We start from the raw sequence: 21619 nt of genomic DNA on the forward strand, positions 1-21619 counted from the left end.
ATTTTATTTATAGATTCATACCTATAATACTGAGGCCACTTTAATAGTATCTTCAGTTTAGGTTATGCCTTAGTATTTTCAGAGCTCTTTCATAGAACCCTGTCCTGCTTAGTTATCGCAGCAAGTCCGAAAGATAGGCTAAAGTGGGTCATTAGACCAGCATACACTGAAAAACTTACTGCAGATGAAATAAGCCAGGACAGATTAGACAGAAAGTTACCTTTAATGCTTGCTTTTTGATTTGTGTTTCAGATAAGTTTTGTGGAAATGAAAATAATACATATATTTAATTTGAGAAAATGAACATCTGTTTACATTTTTTAAATGTAAATTTAAAAATAAAACCAAACTTAGCAATAAAACAGGTATTAGGTTTATGTCCTTCTTTAGGTTACTGTTTCTTGCACACACAGTCAGCCCAGAATGCGCTTACCTGGTATCTGTCACACCTGGGGTCCCAATGTGTGCTTACCTGATGGCTGCCACATCTAAGATTGTTTGAGTAGATAAGCCTCTTTGAAAATGCTTTGAAATGGTTACTATAAAAATGGTTTGTAGTCAACTTAAATTTTAAGTATAATAGTAAGAAACCATAACCTCTTATAACTAACTTCATGTTTGATCTCACACACACAAGCCAGAAAACTAAACCCACCGCAACTTGTAGATCAGTGGTTCTCAACCTTCCTAATGCCGCGACCCTTTAATACAGCTCCTCATGTTGTGGTGACCCCCAACCATAAAATTATTTTCGTTGCTACTTCATAACTATAATTTTGCTACTGTTATGAATCGTAATGTAAATATCTGTGTTTTCCGATGGTCTTAGGCGACCCTGCTAGCGGTTCTCAACCTGTGGGTCATGGGAACCGCTAGCAGGGCTCTACAGCAGCGGTTCTCAACCTGTGGGTTCCCATGACCCACAGGTTGAGAACCGCTGCTGTAGAGCCCTGCTAGCGGTTCTCAACTGCTGCTGTAGAGCCTAAGACCATCGGAAAGCACAGGTATTTACATTACGATTAAGTCTATCATGTGTAGTAACTTCCACAAAGTTATTACAATAGTTAAAACTGCTGAGCACAGTTTTAACTATTCAGCATGGACCTCACTTAAGAGAAAGTGAATCAGTGCTTAGAATGAAAGTCTAGGTTCCAGCTTTGAGTATTTTTTACTTAACTACCTAAAACTCTTATACTTGGAACAGTGACTTAAATTATATACCTGTAATTTATATTTCATTAACATTTCTCTAATACCAGCCTTGTTTGTTTGAAATGAGATTATGTTTTTCTTTCCCTATGACTGGGATAGGAAAATGTTCCTTTTCATATTAAAGGAATGAACATTAAGCTTTGCTTCATTATGACTGTTCTTTCAGCTCGAGTATTATTTTCAATTATGTTCTACAGTGATATATTTTAATTGATTTTAGAGAGAGGGGAAAGGAGAAGGATAGAGAGACAGAGAAACATTGATGAGAGAGAAACATTGATAGACTGCCTACTGCACACCCCTACTGGGTATTAAGTCCACAACCTGGTCATATGCCCTGACCAGGAATCAAACTTGTGACCTCTGGGTTCTTGGGTCGAAGCTCAACTCCTGAGCCACACCAGCCTGGCAAGAACTGTAATAATTTGTGGTAATTCCTTTTGGTCAGCTGAATTGGTAATTCACTGACAATATACAGATATAGTACTGTGTCCTTTTAGAAAAAGAAATAGCAGATGTTTATCATTTACTTTCTGTTTAACTGAAACTACTCATTGGGATCTTTGGTATTCTCTATCCATTTATTGTATTCATCCTATATAGTAAAGCCTAATATGCTAAGTGTCTGGTTGTCTTTTCAACCAATCAAAGCATAATCTATTTATATAAAAGGCTAAGCAACCATCGCATCCAAAACAACCAATCGAACAACCGAACAGGCTGAGTGGGATGACCAGGTTGACAGGGGGGGTTAGTGAGGGGCGACCAAACGACCCAGCAGCAGGCTGCATGGGGCAACCAGGCCAGCAGGGGGGTTAGTGAGGGACAACCAGACTGGCGGGGGTCAGTGAGAGGCGACCAGGCCGGCAGAGAGAGGCAATGAAGGGTGACCAGGTTCACGGGGGGGAGGGGGCGGTTGGGGGCAACCATACCAGCAGGGGGTGCAGTAAGGGGTGACCAGGCCGGCAGGGGGGCACTAAGGGGCGACCAGGCTGGTGGGGGGGGGGGCGGGTGGCAGATGGGGACGATCAGGCAGGCAGGCAGATGAGCAGTTAGGAGCCAGTGGTCCCGAATTGTAAGAGGGATGTCCCTCAAGGGGTCCCGGATTGGAGAAGGTGCATGCTGGGCTGAGGGGACCCCCCCTGTACACAAATTTTGTTCACTGGGCCTCTAGTATACTAATGATATGCTAAGGCTGCTCAACCGCTTGCTATAATGTGCACTGACCACCAGGGACAGATGCTCCAACTGGTAGGTTAGTTTGCTGCTGGGGTCTGGCTGATGGGGACTGAGCGAGACGAGCCGGGCACACCCTGGAGCCCTCCCATGGTCCCTCCCTGGCTGGCCAACCTTCCTGGCCCCGATCATGCATCGATGGGGTCCCTCGTCCTGGCCTCCGTCCTCTTGCAATACAGGACCCCTCAGGGGATGTTGGAGAACTGGTTTCAGCCCGATCCCACAGGCCAGGCCGAGGGACCCCACTGATGCACAAATTCGTGCACTGGGCCTCTAGTATAGATAATAAAACAAAAATAAGAAAACCTAGTTCATATTTTAATACAAGAAATCTCAACCACACATGAACTTCAACATTTAACTGTCCACAGTTGAATGTTGAATTTAATTCTATTACTATTTTAATATTTTAGATTTTCATTCCTTTTGAGTCCGGTACATTGAATGGATAAGATCATGTATCTAATAAACATTTTGACTCTTTAAATACTTTCTGGGCAGTTGGTATCCTATAACCTCTCACTAACTTTTTTTTTTTTTTTTTTTTTTGTACTTCTTCCTTTTAAGTATTTTATGGTGCCCTCTGGTGGTTGCCAAGTGTAGTATTAAAATGCATTAAAGGCAATATTTTAGTTTTCATTAAGTCTGGGTTCCTTTTTATAAGAAAATAAGCTTGTCTCCCCTTCCACGCCCCTCTCACACACACTATATACAGGTGTGTCTTTCTTCTCTCCCCCCGGCCCACAACTCTTTTAACGATTGAAATGTCTATTGAGGAGAGGTTCTGACTGCTGATTTTTGCACAGAGCTCATTTAATTGATCTTTGAGCCTTGCACAGTTCCACACCCCTGGATGAAATCTGGACCTTAGCTTCATCTCTTGCCCTCCAAACTCATGCTCAGTGGTTGTGATATACTATGGCTCCTCAGCCCCGCCAGGTTCTGTCCACCTTGGGTGTGGCTAGGCACATGCTGTCCTCCTCCCCAACTCACATCCTTCCTTTTTCGTTTTAGGGGCTGGTTCCTCTTGTCCTTCAATCCTCAGCTGAAATGTTTTCACTGTCTCAGAGGGGCCTTCTTTAGCCATCCTATTTAGATCAGATCCCCCTCCATCACCATTTTTCTCTGAGTTCTACTTATTTTCTTTATGTCAGTTAGTTTGAGATTGCATTTGTCTTCTGTACTTTTGACTTGTTTTAGTAAAAAGTAAGAGTTTTATTGATTCTTACTTTTATGGTGTCTCCCTAGAATATACATTTACTGAGATCTCTGTCTATCTGTCTTTTATATTCCTACTAGAGGCCTGGTGCACGAAATTCATGCACGGGGGTGTTTGTCCCTCAGCACAGCCTGCACCCTCTCCAAGCTGGGACCCCTCAAGGGATGTCCAACTGCCCGTTTAGGCCAGATCTAGGATCTGGCCTAAACGGGCAGTCAGACATCCCTCTCACAATCCAGGACTGCTGGCTCCCAACTGCTCGCCTGCCTGCCTTCCTGATTGCCCCTAACCACTTCTGCCTGCCAGCCTGATCACCCCCTAACCACTCCCCTGCCAGCCTGATTGATGCCTAACTGCTCCCCTGCAGGCCTGGTCACCCCTAACTGCCCTCCCCCGCAGGGCTGGGTTCCCCCCAACTGCCTTTCCCTGCTGGCCCGGTCGCCCCCAACTTCCCTCCTCTGCTGGCCTGGTCACTCCTAACTGCCCTCCCCTGCAGGCTTGATCGCCCCCAACTGCCCTCCCTTGCAGGCCTGGTCCCTCCCAACTGCCCTCCCCTGCAGGCCATCTTGTAGTGGCCATCTTTGACCACATGGGGGCAGCCATCTTGTGTGTTGGAGTGATGGTTAATTTGAATATTACTCTTTTATTAGATAGGATCATCTGGAAAATGCCTGGCACAAAGTAAAACCTTAAATGCAATTAGAAGCTGAGATGTTAGGATTCATTCAAATTTCTCTTAAATACCAGTTGTTGTGCATTTTTCAAGTTTCATTTTCTGATATAATGTATGTAGAAAATGACAATAATAGCTTTTTAAGTTAAAGATCTTGGTCTCTTCCAGATCATTATTAACATTGAATTTCCTTGAACAGCACCACAGATGTGGAATATCTAAGAGATGGAGCTCATTCAGACTATACCCTGCAAGCAGGGTTTAAAATATAAAGGCATTATATCTGCTTTTTATCACATCATTTGCATCTCAGAAGAGTAGAATTTTTAAGAAAAATTTTAGTTATATCTGAATTCTGTTTTTATTGAATTTGATGAACTTTAGAATTTCAAGATTCACTTGTTTTTAAATATCAAGTACAAAACATAGCAAAGCTAAATCTCGATGACTAGGTTATTTGTCAGTTTGTGATTCTGTTCCCTTCTATAAATCTGAAAATTTGAGAATTTTCGTTCATACTCCCGTCTTTTAAATGTCTTAACAACCAATGCTTGCTTTGAATTTTAAGGTGTGTGTGTGTGGTTTTTTTTTCTTTAGCCATATCAGTTTGAACAGTGCATTGTACATTCTCTGCAATCACTTAAAGGAGTTCTGGACTGCAAGCCTGGAGAAGCCAGTGTAAGTTTTCTGTTCTGGTCAACCCCTGTTGCAGACTTTCCCAATGACCTGTTGGCAATCAATTGTAAAGTTTTGAGTCATTTCAGCACAAGAGCTTTTCCCTCTGACTGCTTGGCTTGTTTTATTTCATATAGAGGCTATTGATTTCTTTATTCCAAGAGAGGCTGATGGAAGTTAAAAATGTGAATGTAGGTGTTGTAGGTAGACTATGTGCATTGTTAACACTTTGTATAAAGAGAAAACAAGTGATTTAGGTGTTGTTAAGCTGCTCCATGTCAGTGTCTTCTCAGGGCAAAATCACTGTAGGTAGAAACACTCACTGCCTAGTCCAGCTCTTCATTCATGGCCCTTTTCAGAATAAGGTTATACACACTAGAAGCAGTTTTCCATGTGTTAACTCTTTTTTTTTTTCCACTTTAAAATTTCATTTATTATTATCATTATTAGTAGTAGTAGTGTTTTTTTGCTCTTACATTTGCATTCTCTTCTGGTTATGCTGAGTTGATATTTTCAAGTACACTGTATACTGTTTCTATATGTGCTTTCATTTTTTATTGTGGAAAGGTTTTTCTTGATTTATTGTTTTAGTATATCTTCTGGCTTTTGTGTTGTTGTTTTGCCTTGTTTTGATTTTATATTGAACTTCATAAACGAAAGTTTTGTTTGAGCTAAGTCCAAAATTTTTCACCAAAATTCTTCCTTACAGGTCTTTCAACAACCTAAAACACAGGAGGAGGTTTGCCAACTAAGCATCAATATCATGCAGGTAATAACTACAAACACTGGTACCCTGAGCCTGAAATAATGCAAATTATTTTTCAACCTTCTGTTATTTAGAATACATATAACATCTATGCTAATAAAAGCGTAATATGCTAATTAGATCAGGCCGCCAAACGACCTTCTGGACATCGTTCCAAACAAAGCCACAGTTGTGGGGTGAGGCAGAGGTGGTTAGGGGCTATCAGGCCAGCAGGGGAGCAGTTAGGGGGTGATCAGGCCATCAGGGGAGCAGTTGGGCGATCAGGCAGGCAGACAGAGGCAGTTAGGGTAGGCAGAGGCAGTTAGGGGTGATCACACAGGCAGTCAGAGGTGGTTAGGGGAAATCAGGCAGGCAGGCAGAGGTGGTTAGGGGTGATCAGGCAAGCAGGTGAGTGGTTAGGAGCTAGCAGTCCAGGATTGCGAGAGGGATTGCCCCTAAACACTCTGCCTGCCTGCCTGATGCCCCTAACTGCTTGCCTGCCTGCCTGATTGTCCCTAACTGCTCACCTGCCTGCCTGATTGCCCCTAACCCTTGCCTGCCTGCCAGATCTCCCCTAACCACTCTGCCTGCCTGATCGCCCCTAACTGTTCGCCTGCCTGCCTGATCACCCCTAACTGCTCACCTGCCTGACTGCCTGATCACCCCTAACTGCTTGCCTGCCTTCCTGCCTGATCGTCCCTAACTGGTCGCCTGCCTGCCTGATCGCCCCTAACCTCCTCTGCCTCAGCCCCCACCACCGCAGCTTCATCCAGAAGGACTTCCAGAAGGTTGTTCAGCTGTCCGGTCTAATTAGCATATTATGCTTTTATTATTATAGATAAAATTATTTTTAATGAGAGGCCTAGTGTACAAAATTTGTGCACAAGTAGGGACCCTAGTAGCTGCCAGCCGGAGCCTCACTTCCCCTGACTTCCTGCTGCCACTGCTGGCCTGGGCCTCCCTTCCCCTGGCTGCCTGCCACTGCTGCTGGCCAGAGCAGTGCCAGACAGGGGGAGGGGAAGAGGCCATGGGCAGTTTGCTGGCCAGCCCCGCCCCGTGGTTGAATTCCCGGTGGAGGGGACAATTTGCATATTAGGCTTTTATTATATAGGATATTCAAATAGATTAGAATCTAAGAGTTCATGTCACTGAAACTTCTTATTTTTCAACTTAGATTTTTATATATTGTCTGGAACAATTGAGCACCAAGCCTGATGCAGATGTAGATACTACGCAGTAAGTAAAACTAAAATTAATCTCATTCATGCATTTAGGAGGATTGAAAATACAGACTGATGTTATATATTTGGTCTTATATCATATACTAAGATTTCCAATAAGAGAGAAATTATTATAAGAAAGTTATAGTTTTCTATATTTGACCTATGTTTTTTCCATAGTTTCTTTATCTTCTGAGCATTACTAGAGAAGTGTTGAGTAAACTGAACACATGATCAGCTCAGTAATTATACAAACGAAGAAGTTTTATAAATAATAAAGTAGAAAATTAAAGTATATAACTCTTATTCATTAACTTTTACAGTTCTGGTGTAGAAGATTTCACTAATACTCTTGTTAAAGACTAATTATTTTAGTAAGATTAATTCTGGGTCAGGCTTAGTTATTTGGACTGCAGAGGACAGATCTTTATTCTTGATATTTACAAATCCGTGTGATAATGCTTTTTTTTAAAAAATATTTTTCAGATTGTTTTATAGGATTTTTTTAAAATCTAGTTTTTCTGAATGACATTGCCATGTTTAACTTTTGTGCACCTAAGTTATATGCTCTGACACATAATACTGAAATAAATGCCTGTTAAATTCATAATAGAAAAATTGAGAATTTTTTTCCTGTTTGTCTGTTTCCTGGTATTGGTTTTTGCCTCTCAGTATAGAAACTATCACTTCTCTGAGACATAATAAATATTTAATTCTTCTAGTTTTCCTTCAATTTTATATATCTCTTTACTTGTGAGCTATTAAGTAATTCCCTAACTCAACTCACTTGTAAATGGTTGACTATGAAGGTGAGCTTGAAAAAGCCTTGTGGAGATTCTGATAGTCACAGTCATTTCAATTATATAAGTCTATACCTAGAAATTAAATTATGAGTTATTTTCTCCCTTGGTGATTTGTTTTTAAATTTAATTAGGTCAGGATTGGGAAACTCAAAAACAAATTTTATATGGCCCATATTAATAGTTTATAGTGGCTAATTTGAGCTATTGATTGTTAAATATTAGAAACTTACAGAATGTTATTTGATTTTTTTTTTACCAAAGGATCAATTTTTTAAAGTACAGTTGACGTACAATACTCTATTAGTTTCAGGTATTAGAACATAGTGATTTAGCATTTATATGCCTTATGAAGTGATCACCACAATAATTCTAGTAACCATCTGTTACATACAAAGTTATATTATTCACTATATTCCCTTAGCTGTACATTACATTTCTGTGACTTACTTATTGTATAACTAGAAGTTTGTACTTCTTGATCCCCTTCACCTTTTTTAATCTTTCCCTTGCCACCCTCCCCTCTGACATCAATCAGTTTGTTCTCTGTATCTATGAGTCTGTTTTATTTGTTCATTTGATTTGCATTTTTACATCCCACATATAAAGAAAGCCATATGGTATTTGTCTTTCTCTGTCTGACTTATTTCACTTAGCATAGTACCTTCTACATCCATACATGTTGTTGCAAATGGCAAGATTTCACTGTTTTATATGGCCAAGTAATATTCCTGTGTGTGTGTGTGTGTGTGTGTGTGTGTGTGTGTGTGTGTGTGTGACATAGCATCTTTATCCATCCATTCATCTATAGATGCCTATAGGTTGCTTCCATTTCTTGGCTATCCTATCTAATAGAAGAGTAATATACAAATTAATCATCACTCTGCTACACCCACAAGCCATGCCCACCAGCCAATCAGGAGCGAGTATGCAAATTAACCCAACCAAGATGGCTTCGGCCATGGAGCAAGCAGGAGGCTTGGGTTTCCCCAGCAATGGAGGAAGCCAAGCTTTGCGCACACCCTGGCCGGCCCAGGCATAGAAGGCTACAAAGTTTCAATTATAGAAGGCTACAAAGTTTCAATTATAGAAGATAAATAAAGGCTACAAAGTTTCAATTATAGAAGATAAATAAAGGCTACAAAGTTTCAATTATAGAAGATAAATAAAGGCTACAAAGTTTCAATTATAGAAGATAAATAAATCCCAAGGCTACAAAGTTTCAATTATAGAAGATAAATAAAGGCTACAAAGTTTCAATTATAGAAGGTAATTGACTCAAGGCTACAAAGTTTCAATTATAGAAGATAAATAAATCCCAACAAAAATGGCGGCAGCCACGGAGCTGGAGAGAGCAAGAGGCTTGAGTTGCCCCCGGCGATGGAGGAATCCAAGCTTCCGTATCCCTGGCCTGCCTTCGCCTCCGCTCAGGGCTACAAAGTTTCAATTATAGAAGATAAATAAAACCCAACAAAAATGGCTGTGGTCATGGAGCAAGCAGGAGGCTTGACTCCACTCAAGGCTACAAAGTTTCAATTATAGGAGATAAATAAATCCCAGATACCAGGGCCTCCGCTTGGGTCGCTGGGGGGCGTGGCCGGCCTGCAAACCACCACAGGGCCCTCGCCAAGGCTGCCCCATGCCCCAAGGAACCCCCACCCTGATTCAGGACACCCTTCAGGGCAAACCAGCTGGCCCCCACCCATGCACCAGGCATCTATCCTATCTAATTCTATATAATAAAAGGAAAATATGCAAATTGACCATCACTCCAATACACAAGATGGCTGCCCCCATGTGGTCAAAGATGGCTGCCCCCGTGTAGACACAAGATGGCCAGCAGGGGAGGGCAGTTGGGAGGGACCAGACCCGCAAGGGAGGGCAGTTGGGGGCTATCAAGCCTTCAGGGAGAGCAGTTAGGGGTGACTAGGCTAGCAGAGGAAGACAGGGGTGACCGGGCCTGCAAGGGAGGGCAGTTAGGGGTGACCACGCCTGCAGGGGAGGGCAGTTAGGGGCAAACAGGCTGGCAGGGGAGCAGTTAGGCATCAATCAGGCTGGCTGGGGAGTGGTTAGGGGGGTGATCAGGCTGGCAGGCAGAAGTGGTTAGGGGCAATCAGGAAGGCAGGCAGGCAAGCAGTTGGGAGCCAGCAATCCTGGATTGTGAGAGGGATGTCCGTCTCCTACTGGGATCAGGCCTAAACGGGCAGTCGGACATCCCTCAAGGGGTCCCAAATTGGAGAGGGTGCAGGCTGGGCTGAGGGAAACACACCCCTGTACACGAATTTCATGCACCAGGCCTCTAGATGTAAATAATGCTGCAATGAACATAGGGTAGGGTATGTATGTATTCTGAAATTGATTTTGAAGTATTTATTTATTTTATTAATACCCATGAGTGGAAGTTTGGGTAGTATGGTTGTTTTATTTTTAATTTTTTAAGGAACTGCCATACTGTTTTCTGTGGTGGCTGCATCAATTTATAATCCCACCAATAGTACATGAGGGTTCCCTTTTCTTCACAATGCAAATATTGGTATGCTTGATGTTGTCCCAGAGATACATTAAACTTTTTTCTTTTTGCTCTTCTTATTAGTTGATGTTTTACTACTTTGTCTTCCAAATCTATGATTTGTTCTTTTGCAGTAGCTAACCTGCTGTTGATTCCCTAGAGCCGTGGTCAGCAAACTGTGGCTCGCAAGCCACATGCGGCTCTTTGGCCCCTTGAGTGTGGCTCTTCCACAAAATACCACAGCCTGGGCGAGTCTATTTTGAAGAAGTGGTGTTAGAAGAAGTTTAAGTTTAAAAAATTTGGCTCTCAAAAGAAATTTCAATCGTTGTACTGTTGATATTGGGCTCTGTTGACTAATGAGTTTGCCGACCACTGCCCTAGAATACATTTTTTTCATTTTAGTTATTGTAGTCTTAGTTCCAGTTGTGTGTTTTTCCCCCCCTCTCCTTGTTGAAGTTCTCGCTCAGTTCATTCATTCTTCAACCAGATTCATTGAGCATTTCTATAACCTTTATTTTGAACTCTTGACTTGCTAGACTGCTTAATCTCCATTTCATTTAGGTTTTTTAACTGGGATTTTGTCCTTTTTTTGTTTAGAACACATTTCTCCATCTCCTCATTTTGCCTGTCTCCCTGTGTTTATTTCTGTGTACTAGTTGTAGTTTTGTTGTATCCATGGGAGGAGGTGAGCTCAGAATCTACCTACTCTGCCATCTCAATTCTACTATGCAGAGAACTGACCAAAAGATTTTAAAGCCAAATTAACATAAGGTTCACTCTTTTTTTTTTTTTTTTTTTAGGTATAGTTGACATATAACTTATATTAGCATTTTTAACTTTAATGCTTTGATTGTAACTGTTCTCTTTCTTACTTTTATATTTAGTCTTTCCATTGATGTTTCTTCTCCTGATTTGTTTGGAAGTATTCATGAAGACTTCAGTTTGACTTCTGTAAGTAAGATGATAAGTAATTAAGAAGAATAATAGAGGGTGAAACATGTCATTTAAAAACTATGTAGCCGGACCAGAGTGGCTCAATTGGTTGAGCATCATCCTGTGCACTGAAAGGTTGATTTCCTGGTCAGGGCACATACTTGGGTTGCAGTTTGATCCCTGGTCAGGATCAAACAATTGATGTTTCTCTCCTCCCCTCTCCTTCCCCTCTCTCAAAACAACTATTTAATGACTACTTCATAAATCTATCTAAATTACCTACTACATTAGTGCTGTAGCGTACTATATACTTTGGAGTTGTTTTATTTTGTGAAAATGTTAAAAAAAAATTATATATATATATATATATATATATATAATGTTCTACACTTAAAATCTTTTTAGCTGAAGTTGCAACTTAACTAGTTCCTTCTATTTGCCACATCTTGCAGGTTCTTGTGTGAACTAGGTGTCCTAGTAGGTCCCTGGTGCTTGAAAGTTGGAGAGGAAGCAAAGGACAGATGCCTGTTCCCTGCACATGTTTTCTTTTTAACCAGAGAGACTCTGCTTTTCTCCATTTTATTTCTGTCAGTTCCATAATAGCATTTTATTTGAACACAAAATTCCATGGCAAAACCAAAACCAATACGTGTGTGTGTGTGTGTGTGTGTGTGTGTGTGTGTGTGTGTGTGTTAGAGGCCCGGTACATGAATTCGTGCATGGGTAGGGTCCGGCCAGCCTGGCCAGGGGGAGGGGACATGGGCGGTTGGCCAGCCTGCCTGCTGGTCAAACTCCTGGTCGAGGGGACAATTTGCATATTAGCCTTTTATTATATAAGATATACTCTGAATGGCCAGATTATTATGCATTCAGAGATCATAATAATCTGGCCACTCAGTGTGTGTGTGTGTATATATATATCTTCTGATTGGTTAGATTTGAGGGGGGTGGGGAAACACTAAGGGTAAAACTTTAGATCACTCAAATAGTTTTTCCATTTGGAGGGAAGAACCATTTTTCTTCAATTAAAGAGAGCTAATTACTATGGGTAAGATGAACTCCTAGATAAGGCTAATATTCGGAAGGAAGATGGATGGATAAGGCAATTAAGAATTGATTTTATTACTGGGAGTCCAGATGAGGATTTCAAGGAGTGCAGCATGTTTAGAGTGGCTGGAAAGACATGCTTACTTTATTTCATGTGCTTTATTTACAAGGACCACATTAGGGTAACACCAAGTCTGGGCAATAGGGAATATGGCCTCCAGCCTCACCTGTGTACCTTTCCAGAGCTGCTCATTGCTCTTTTTCTGATTTTTATTTGCCATTTAAACACAAAGTGTGGGGAGGAGCTTATATGCCATAATCCTCTTTACCTTGTTCTGTACTCTATTTCCCACCTACAGATTATGAGGGCCATTAATAGTGTTTCATTTGCTTGAAGGTACCTTAATTATAATTATTCCTTGGTCTTTTAATTATATTTGTTGATGACCAAAAAAAGCATTGGCTAGACTACACTCCACCAGAAATAGACAGGAACATATTAAGTATATGAACATAATAAATAAACATTTTTAAATTTAAAAGTTTTTAAAAATTTGATGGGCCCAAATGAAATTATTGGGAGATATAATCTGTGCTTGACAATTGAGTTTAAAGAGGGGAGGTTGGAGGAGAGATCAACCAAAGGACTTGTATGAATGCATATAAGCCTAACCAATGGACACAGACACCAGGGGGAGTGAGGACATGAGGGGGGGTGGCAATGGAGGGATAAGGACACATATGTAATACCTTAATCAATAAAGACAAAAACAAACAAAAAAAACCCACATACCATCAAACTTCAGAGGGAAGGTAGGGGAGGGTGGGGGTAAGAGGGAGAGATCAACCAAAGGACTTGTATGCATGCATATAAGCCTAACCAATGGACACAGACAACAGGGGGGTGAGGGCATGAGTGGGGGAGATGAGGGGTAATGGGGGGTTAAGGACACATATGTAATATCTTAATCAATAAAGAAATTTAAATAATCCTATATAATAAAGAGGTGATATGCAAATTGACCATCACTCCAACACACAAGATGGCTGCACCCATGTGGTCAAAGATGGCTGCCCCCATGTGGACATAAGATGGCCACCACAAGATGGCCAGCAGGGGAGGGGAGTTGTGGGTGATCAGGCCTGCAAGGGAGGGCAGTTAGGAGGGACCAGGCCTGCAGGGAAGGGCAGTTGGGGATAACCAGGCCAGCAGGGGAGGGCAATTAGGGGTGTCCAGGCCAGCAGGGGAGGGCAGTTAGGAACAATCAGGCCAGCAGGGGAACAGTTAGGTGTCGGTCAGGCTGGCAGAGGAGTGGTTAGGGGGTGATCAGGCTGGCAAGCAGAAGTGGTTAGGGGCAATCAGTCAGGCAGGCAGGTGAGTGGTTGGGAGCTAGCAGTCCTGGATTGTGAGAGGGATGTCCGACTGCCCATTTAGGCCTAAATGGGCAGTCGGACATCCCTCAAGGGGTCCCAGATTAGAGATGGTGCAGGCTGGGCTGAGGGACACCCCCCCATGCACGAATTTCGTGCACCAAGCCTCTAGTAAATAAATAATATGGAAAAAAAGTTTCTGTGGTTTGTATACCTCAAAGGACAGAGGCCTGTTTATTTCCATGTTTATCATTATTGACTTTAACGTAAGTTGTTCTGATTACATATGAAATAGGAAACAAATATGGGTGAGAACTTTCCTGGAAAGTGGTTTTTGCCTTAGTTTTTAGTCAAGAGATATTAAATAAGGCCCTAAATTAGTCACATTTGTCCAGATAATGCTCTTATAACTGAGGGAGCACAGGGAACGTGCTCTCTGTGAGCCTCAATAGCAGTGACAAATACCATTCCTGGAATTTTATTTACAAAAATAGTTCTTCTGAACGGTAAAATATGGTTTATTTTTCAGCTTTCGGGTCTGTAATTTTGATTAGAAATGACTTTAAACAGCTAGAACTCTGGTGAGAATAGAATATAGGGCTCTAGACCTATCTCTCTGTTACTGACACTGCAGGAGTCTCCTACCCTCTGTGCCTTCATTCCCCAAAAGAGGGAGACTGTCCTACATAAAAAATTCTGTGAAGATCCAGTTTTTTGAAAGAGCCCTCATATGGATTGAATTATAAATTTCTTATAAACTATTTTCTAAGAGTTTCTACAGTTTTTGTAATCGCTTAAAAATATCAATTTTATAGCTTTTTTGTGTACAAAGTGTTAAGTAGAATAACTGATAACATGAATCCTTTTCATTTGAACTACAGCTGATCCTACTTTAGTTACCTGTTTTTCATCAGCCTATTTCTCTCTACAGCTGTTAAATTTCAAAGGGAACATTATTTAAATCTGTATTATATAATATCGAGCAATTAAAATTATAGAATTGTATTAATGTTTCTTTATGGTAATATTGGGAAAGAAGGAGACAAGGAAACCAAAGTGTTGAATATTGATATTAAACACCAAGAGATTATAATTACATTTAATAAGTAGTAAATGATAACTGTTAGGCTTTAAATTTGTTAATATAACTGTAATTTTATAAAAATTTGTTTTACTTTTAGGAACAGCAACTTTTGATAGTCCTAAGTAATTGCTGCTACCTACAATGTCACACCTTCCTAAATATAGCAGAACATTTTGAAAAGCACAACTTTCAGGGAATAGAAAAAATAACACAGGTAAGTGAATTATGTTAAATGGACAAGTTGTTTTTTTTTTATCAATTTAGTTTCCAAACTACTTTCTAGCACTCTCTTTCTTTTGCTTTCCTGTCCTTTTCCCTCTTCTTGCTCTCCCCTCCCATGTTCCTTCCCCATTTTCATCCCACCCTGTTTTTGAATGATTCTTGTCCTTCTCATAACTCACCTTGAATAATTAATTTAATACTCTCTTATTTCCTTTAGAGCGAAGTTTTTTCAAGGTTAGAGCTGATTTACTCTGCACCTAAGTTATTCAAAAGTAAAGGGAAAAAATAATGACACAAAGGCATAGAACCCAAATCTTTAAGAATCATCTCAAATTTTGGCTCCTTTTAGATTAAAGCTTTTACTTATAGCCAACAGCTGACTCCCTGAGCCTGCAGAAAAAAAATCACTTCCTGCTTATTCACACTTTTTCCTCTCTCCCTCTCCATGTGTCTAAAATGATCCTTTTGCTTTACTACCTAAGCAGGCACACAGGTGCTTGAGCATGGACATAAATGTGCGCGCGCGCGCGCACACACACACACACACACACACACACACACACACACACACACACACGAGACTGGCTTACAAGAGCTGTAGGGTGCTTAATATCTTGCTTAATATCTTAACTGAAAAACACATACTCTACTACATGGATATAGCAAGGCTGCACAAAAATGAGTCCTGTATCAATGGAGTAGGTTTTTTAAAACATATTTTGTTGTTTATATGTTTTCAAGTAAGCAAAAAAGGAAAAAAAATGAAGTAACCTTGTTACTAAAGGTTAGTTGGTTCCTGGGCAAAAGTTTATCAGATTTCTAAGTAAAACTAAGCTAGAACCACTTTTTAATGTCAGTACAGTTTTTTTGGTACAAAGAATAAGAAAGATAATGATCTTGTTAATCTTACAATCAAAATGTACTCTTGATGGATCACATACTTTTTGCAAAATGATGGTTCCAGTTCATGAGCTCGATTGGGATTTTTTTTTTTTTCAGAGAATGAGAATATCAAAGTGGGTGGCTCTGTCTTATTTTCCTGTCTTTTTGTAAAAATTAATCATTCTGATGAGAAATGTTGTGACTTAGGCTGTAGGGTCAAAAGTCGAGTTTATTTCCTCAAGTTTTTGTGCTGAGTACTATAAGGTGTTCTCTTGCAGAGAACACTTTGTTTTTATGCAGTAAAAATAATGACATCAATATATTTATTGGATAATTTTTAATAATTTAAAAATACATGAAATGACTAGGAATTTCAGTAAGTTTGGTTTTCTTTAGTTTTTAAAAAATTTATAAATTGGAACTATCTATTGTTTTAGTTTATATAATTAGGAAGTAAAATGAAAGTGACATATAAATAGACTTAGATATCCTCCCTAGTCTTTGTCCAGATCATTTTGAGACCAAGGTAATATGAAGGGTTTGTGAGTGCAGCTTAGAATAAATGGTAAGCTGTTTTTCACATTCAGAATTTGAAAATTTTAATTAACCAGTGATATTTTGAAATTATTCAGTTGTATAAATAGTAAACTAGATTTAGATTATAACATTTGTGTTAATTTTGTTTGTTAATGAGTAAATTCATTAATTACATGATACCAACCAAGTAAAGTACATTTTTGCATTAAGGGAAAAAAAGGTTGCCAACTGCTATTGTTTTTCACATTCTGTTTTCAAAAGACAGCTAATCTAGGGCCACGATTCCTGAGAAATCAAGGGGGCACATAGGTCGCATGAATAACTTAGTATCCATTCTTTCACCCTGTTTCTGCTCTTGGAGATAATGGTTCACTGAGGGCTTCTCACTTAGTGTCACCAGACACTAGACATTCTCTCAGATCTCCTTCCAGGTATGAACTGGTAGTTTGCCAAGGGTTTGTCTAGGCATATTTTCTCCTGTTCCCTATTGGTTCTTCTACCAATAGAATGGTGAAAATAAACAGTTGTTAATTCCCTAAATCTTGTTCCCCATCTTCAAAAGTAGAAAGAATTTTAATATTGGGATAGTACAGTAATAACTCTGCTTTTTAAGAGTTTATTAAATTTAGTGACCAATGATCATTTAAAGCTGGAATGATTTCATGTATACAATTTGCAAATAACCCTGTGAAGTAATTAAGGTATTATTAACTCAGTTTTTTCATACAGAAGATGCTCAGAGAAGATAATAATTTGACCTATTTAATAAATAGCAGAGTAAAGCAGGACTTAACATTAAATTTTCTCATTCTAAATCCAGAATGCTTTCTGGCCCAGAACCATATATCTTAAAGAACAAAATTGTTCCCTAGAAATACACCAAAGGAATAGGAAGATTGTGATAACTGTAATTATATAATTCCAAGGAATTTTTTTACATATATAAAATGCTATTTTAACCTGTCTTAGTCTTTAAAAAGCAAATGTCCAATTTACAGTATGATAATTGCAGATTTTCAGTTTACTCAGAACTGTAGTCATTAAACAAGTCTGTCATTAAATTCTTGATTGAGGTTTTACTACAACATGGGTGTTGAGAGAGGGTCCTGGGTGCAGGAGGGAAGCCAGTATCGGCAGCTGGGGGCGGAGGGGAGGGGAGAGGAGAGGAAGGCCTACTCTTGCACGAATTTTTGTACATCAGGCCTCTAGTATGCATATGAGTTCCCTGGATAATCTATCCCCACCCATCCCCACCTTCCCTCTGAAATTCATCACCCTGTTCAATGCTTCATAGTATTCCTTTTTTTTTTTTCTTTAATATATCCAGGGAAGATTCTATACTGACAGCAATCAGTTTTAAAGATTTTGTGTCACTTGAACCATAAGTGCTATATTTTATGTATTTGATTATGTTTAGCTTAATTGTATATAATCCTTGAATTTTGCATCAAATGATTTGAATTCACAGAAGTGAATGATTATGGCTTGGGACCTCATTTTATTTGTTTTATTTCCACCATCTCTTAATAATATAAATTAGCTAAATTTTGTTTAGAAGCTATTTTAATAAAATAAATTAGTTGTAAATTAATCCATTTAGGATTTTAAGATCTATGGACAGAAATTATAAATTGGGAGATGAATGCCATGAAGAACACTGAAATGTGGGAAGGAGAACACCGTAATCAGATCTGTATTTCTGAAAGCCCCATCCTGGAAACACCACAGACAGTGAGTTGGGAGAGTGAAAGAATTTAGAGATTAAGCTAAGCATTTGGGAGGGAGGCTCCTATAATAGCCCAGTAGTGGAAAAGGACTGAGTTTAAACAGAAAGAGCAACATAGATAGGTTGATATATGAACACTGTTTTAATCTTTCTCTCATGGCATTCATCTCCCCTACTCCAATCCCCTTTCATCTAGCCACTCATCTTTCCTTGAACATTTCATGCAATTTGTCTGCTCATTCATTTACTGAACATTAGCTTACCAGACTCTATTTTAAGAACATTTATATATAGTTTGTTTTTTTTTTTACTATCTATCAGGAATGCTATTTCCTCAGTCTGGACATGACAAAATCTTGATCATCCTTCAAAGCCCTACTCAGATACAAAGTCTCATCCTGTAAAGAGCCTCTTATGGCCTCTTCTTATCTGTTTTTCCAAGGTACAAAATGAATCAAATCGTCTTCTTCCGATGGTGTTTTATTCACACTTCTGGAATAGCGCTTTAACACATTACATTATGATTAGTTTAATATCAGTATACTTTCTATTAAATTTATCTGTATTCTTGAAAGTATTACAGATGCCCCCCTTTTTTTCCCCATTAACCCCCTCCACCCCACACCCACCCCTCCCAGGTCTTTACCACACTGTTGTCTGTGTCCATGGGCTGTGCATATCTATAATAATAAAAGGGTAATATGCTAATTAGACCAAACATCCTTTTGGGCGTCATTCCAGATGTCCTTCTGGACAAAACCAGGGCCGGAGCGAAGCCCAGGTCCCGGGTGCCTGGCAGTGGCAGCCAGAGGGAAGCAGCCCAAGTTCCGGGTTCCTGGTGGTGGCAGCTGAAGGGAAGCAGCCTGGGTCCCGGGTGCAGGAGGGAAGCCAGTGTCGGCGGCTGGGGGGCAGAGAGGGGTGGGGAGGAAGGCCTACTCTTGCACAAATTTTTGTGCATCAGGCCTCTAGTATGCATATGAGTTCCCTGGATAATCTCTCCTCACCCATCCCCACCTTCCCTCTGAAATTCGTCAGTCTGTTCCATGCTTCTATGTCTCTGGATCTATTTTGTTCATTAAACTTCACATATGACTGAGATCATGTGATCTTATCTTTCTCTTACTGGCTTATTTCACTTAGCATAATACTCTCCAGGTCCATCTATGCTGTTGCAAAGGGTAAGAGGTCCTTCTTTTTTACCGCCACATAGTATTCCATTGTGTAAATGTATCACAACTCTTTTATCCACTCATCTACTGATGGGCACTTGGGCTGTTTCCAGATCTTAGCTATTGTAAATAAATGATATTATAAACATAGGAGTACATATATTCTTTCTGATTGCTGCCTTGGGTTTCTTAGGATATATTCCTTTTTTAGATTATAAAATTTCAAGAATTTTTATTAAATATTTTATCTTTACAAAAGAATGGATCTTATGTAGATATCCTATATAATAAAAGCCTAATATGCAAATCAACTGAACATCGGAATGACCAGTCAGCGGCGGGGAGCAGGGCTGGCAAGTGGGCGTCACCAGGCCAGCCAAGGTGGGTGCCAGTGGGCAGAGGGAGGAGACAGTGATGGGGGGGGGGGGCGGTGGTGGTGGGCAGTGGTGACCGGCAGCGGTGGAGGGGCAATTGGGGGCGGGGCCAGCTACTCGCTGGCCAGTGCTATCCCCCGATCAGCCTGCTGGTCACCTTGCCGGTTGCCTCCCACAGAGGTAAGCCATCATTCAAATATCCCCCGAGGGCTGTGCTTAGCTTAATTGTGTGTGTTTTTTAATAGCTCAGTAATTCCTTACCTTTCTGACTTTTTAATATTAACATTTAAGACTATGAATTTCCCTTTATCTCTCTAGCTAAGTTCTACATGTTAACATATGGTATTTTAATTTTTCAGTTTTGTAGTTTCTAATTTTAATTTTGTGAGTTTGTTTTTTTGTTTTGTTTTTTTCACACACAACATATGTGATTTTAAATTTCCAAATTGGGAGAGCTATCTTTTCCATATTGGGAGTTAGTTTTCTTTATTACAGATTTCTAACTTAATGGTTCTGAGGTCAGAAAATAGATTTGTAATAACTTTTTTGAAACGTGCTTTGCAGGATACATGGTGAGCTTTCTTAAATAATCTACCTTCTTAAAAAGATTATGTCCTTCAATTTTGAATGCCACATTCCATTTATGTCCATGAAGTCAAATTTGTGAATTGTGTTGTTGAGTCTTCTGTATCCATTCCTTTCCTTTGTTTACAGTATTTTGGTCTTTAATCTGTTGATGACTAGAAAGCATGTATGAAATTTTTTTTGGCTACTTTTTAGATATTTTCTTTGTCTCTAACATTCTGTAGTCACCATAATGTATCTCTTGATATGAGTATTACTTTTTTTGCCTTTTCTCCCCTGACTGATTTATACCTTTAATCAATTCTGATAAATTCTCAGCCATTACCTCTTTTAATATTTTCTCCTTCAAGATCTCCTATTGGATATTTATTAGATCTCTCACTCTATTCTCCATCTCTCATATTTTTATTTTATGTCCTTCCCCTTATCTTTAATTCTATGAAATGATTAGGAATAATTTCTAAAGTTCTCTCTTCTTGTTCATTTCTCCTCAGTTAAGTCTAAGCTTGCTGAAACTTACTGTCCTTTGACATTTTATTTCAGTTTTTCATTTTCAGGAACTCATTTTTGTTGCTAAGTAATACAAAATTATTAATTTACTCTGGAAGGATATAATTTCAAACATCAGAGTAGCACAGCGATTTTAAACTAGTGTGCCACAGAATTTTTAAAATATGCAGTACCTGAGTATTCAGAGGGTCTGACCTCTTTTCCCTTAGATTGTCAAATAAAAAATTACAAGAGTCAACACAACAATAGACGTCTGGTATGACTGAATCAAAATTATATCTATTTTGTATTCTCTATAATGTATTCTTATCATTTATTTATAGATTCAATTTTCCAGTAGTTTGTTAGGATGTTTATGTCTTTGTTCATGAGACTTACTGGTCTGTAATTTTCTTTGCTCACAATATTCTTGACAGTTTTTTATATCAGGGTTTTGCTGGCCTCATCAAACAAAATAGGAAACATTCTCAGGCTCTGGTCTATAGTAAAGTTTGCGTGTGATAATTTCTTCCTTAAATGCTTGGTAGAATTCACCAATGAAACATCTGGTCCTGAAGTTCTCCTCATATGAGAGCATCCTATATAATAAAAGGGTAATATGCAAATTGACTCTAAGGGCGGAACGACCAGGAACGACCAGGAACGACCAGTTGCTGTGTTGCGCACTGACTACCAGAGGGCAGACACTCAACGCAGGAGCTGCCCCCTGATGGTCAGTGCACTCCCACAGGGGTAGCTCTGCTCAGCCATAAGCCGGGCTGACAACTGCGAGCACAGCAGCGGTGGCAGAAGCCTATCCCACCTCCTCAACAGCTCTAAGGATGTCCAACTGACAACTTAGGCCTGCTCCCCATGGGGAGTGGACCTAAGCCGTCAGTTGGACATCCCCC

The 21619-nt window shown here is 39.8% G+C and overlaps 1 protein-coding gene across 1 annotated transcript in view; it reads left to right on the forward strand.

The window, feature by feature from the left end:
• The window catches only part of EXOC2 (exocyst complex component 2), a 262715-nt gene that overhangs the window by 189427 nt on the left and 51669 nt on the right, over window positions 1-21619 (forward strand). The window contains exons 18-22 of the mRNA XM_054721573.1: window positions 4938-5018; window positions 5725-5784; window positions 6935-6996; window positions 11174-11240; window positions 14822-14938. Of these exons, the coding sequence (XP_054577548.1) occupies window positions 4938-5018; window positions 5725-5784; window positions 6935-6996; window positions 11174-11240; window positions 14822-14938 (387 nt within the window). The remainder of the gene's footprint in view (window positions 1-4937; window positions 5019-5724; window positions 5785-6934; window positions 6997-11173; window positions 11241-14821; window positions 14939-21619) is intronic.

The sequence above is a fragment of the Eptesicus fuscus genome, chromosome 9 (assembly GCF_027574615.1).
Source record: "Eptesicus fuscus isolate TK198812 chromosome 9, DD_ASM_mEF_20220401, whole genome shotgun sequence".
NCBI classification, from domain to species: domain Eukaryota; kingdom Metazoa; phylum Chordata; class Mammalia; order Chiroptera; family Vespertilionidae; genus Eptesicus; species Eptesicus fuscus.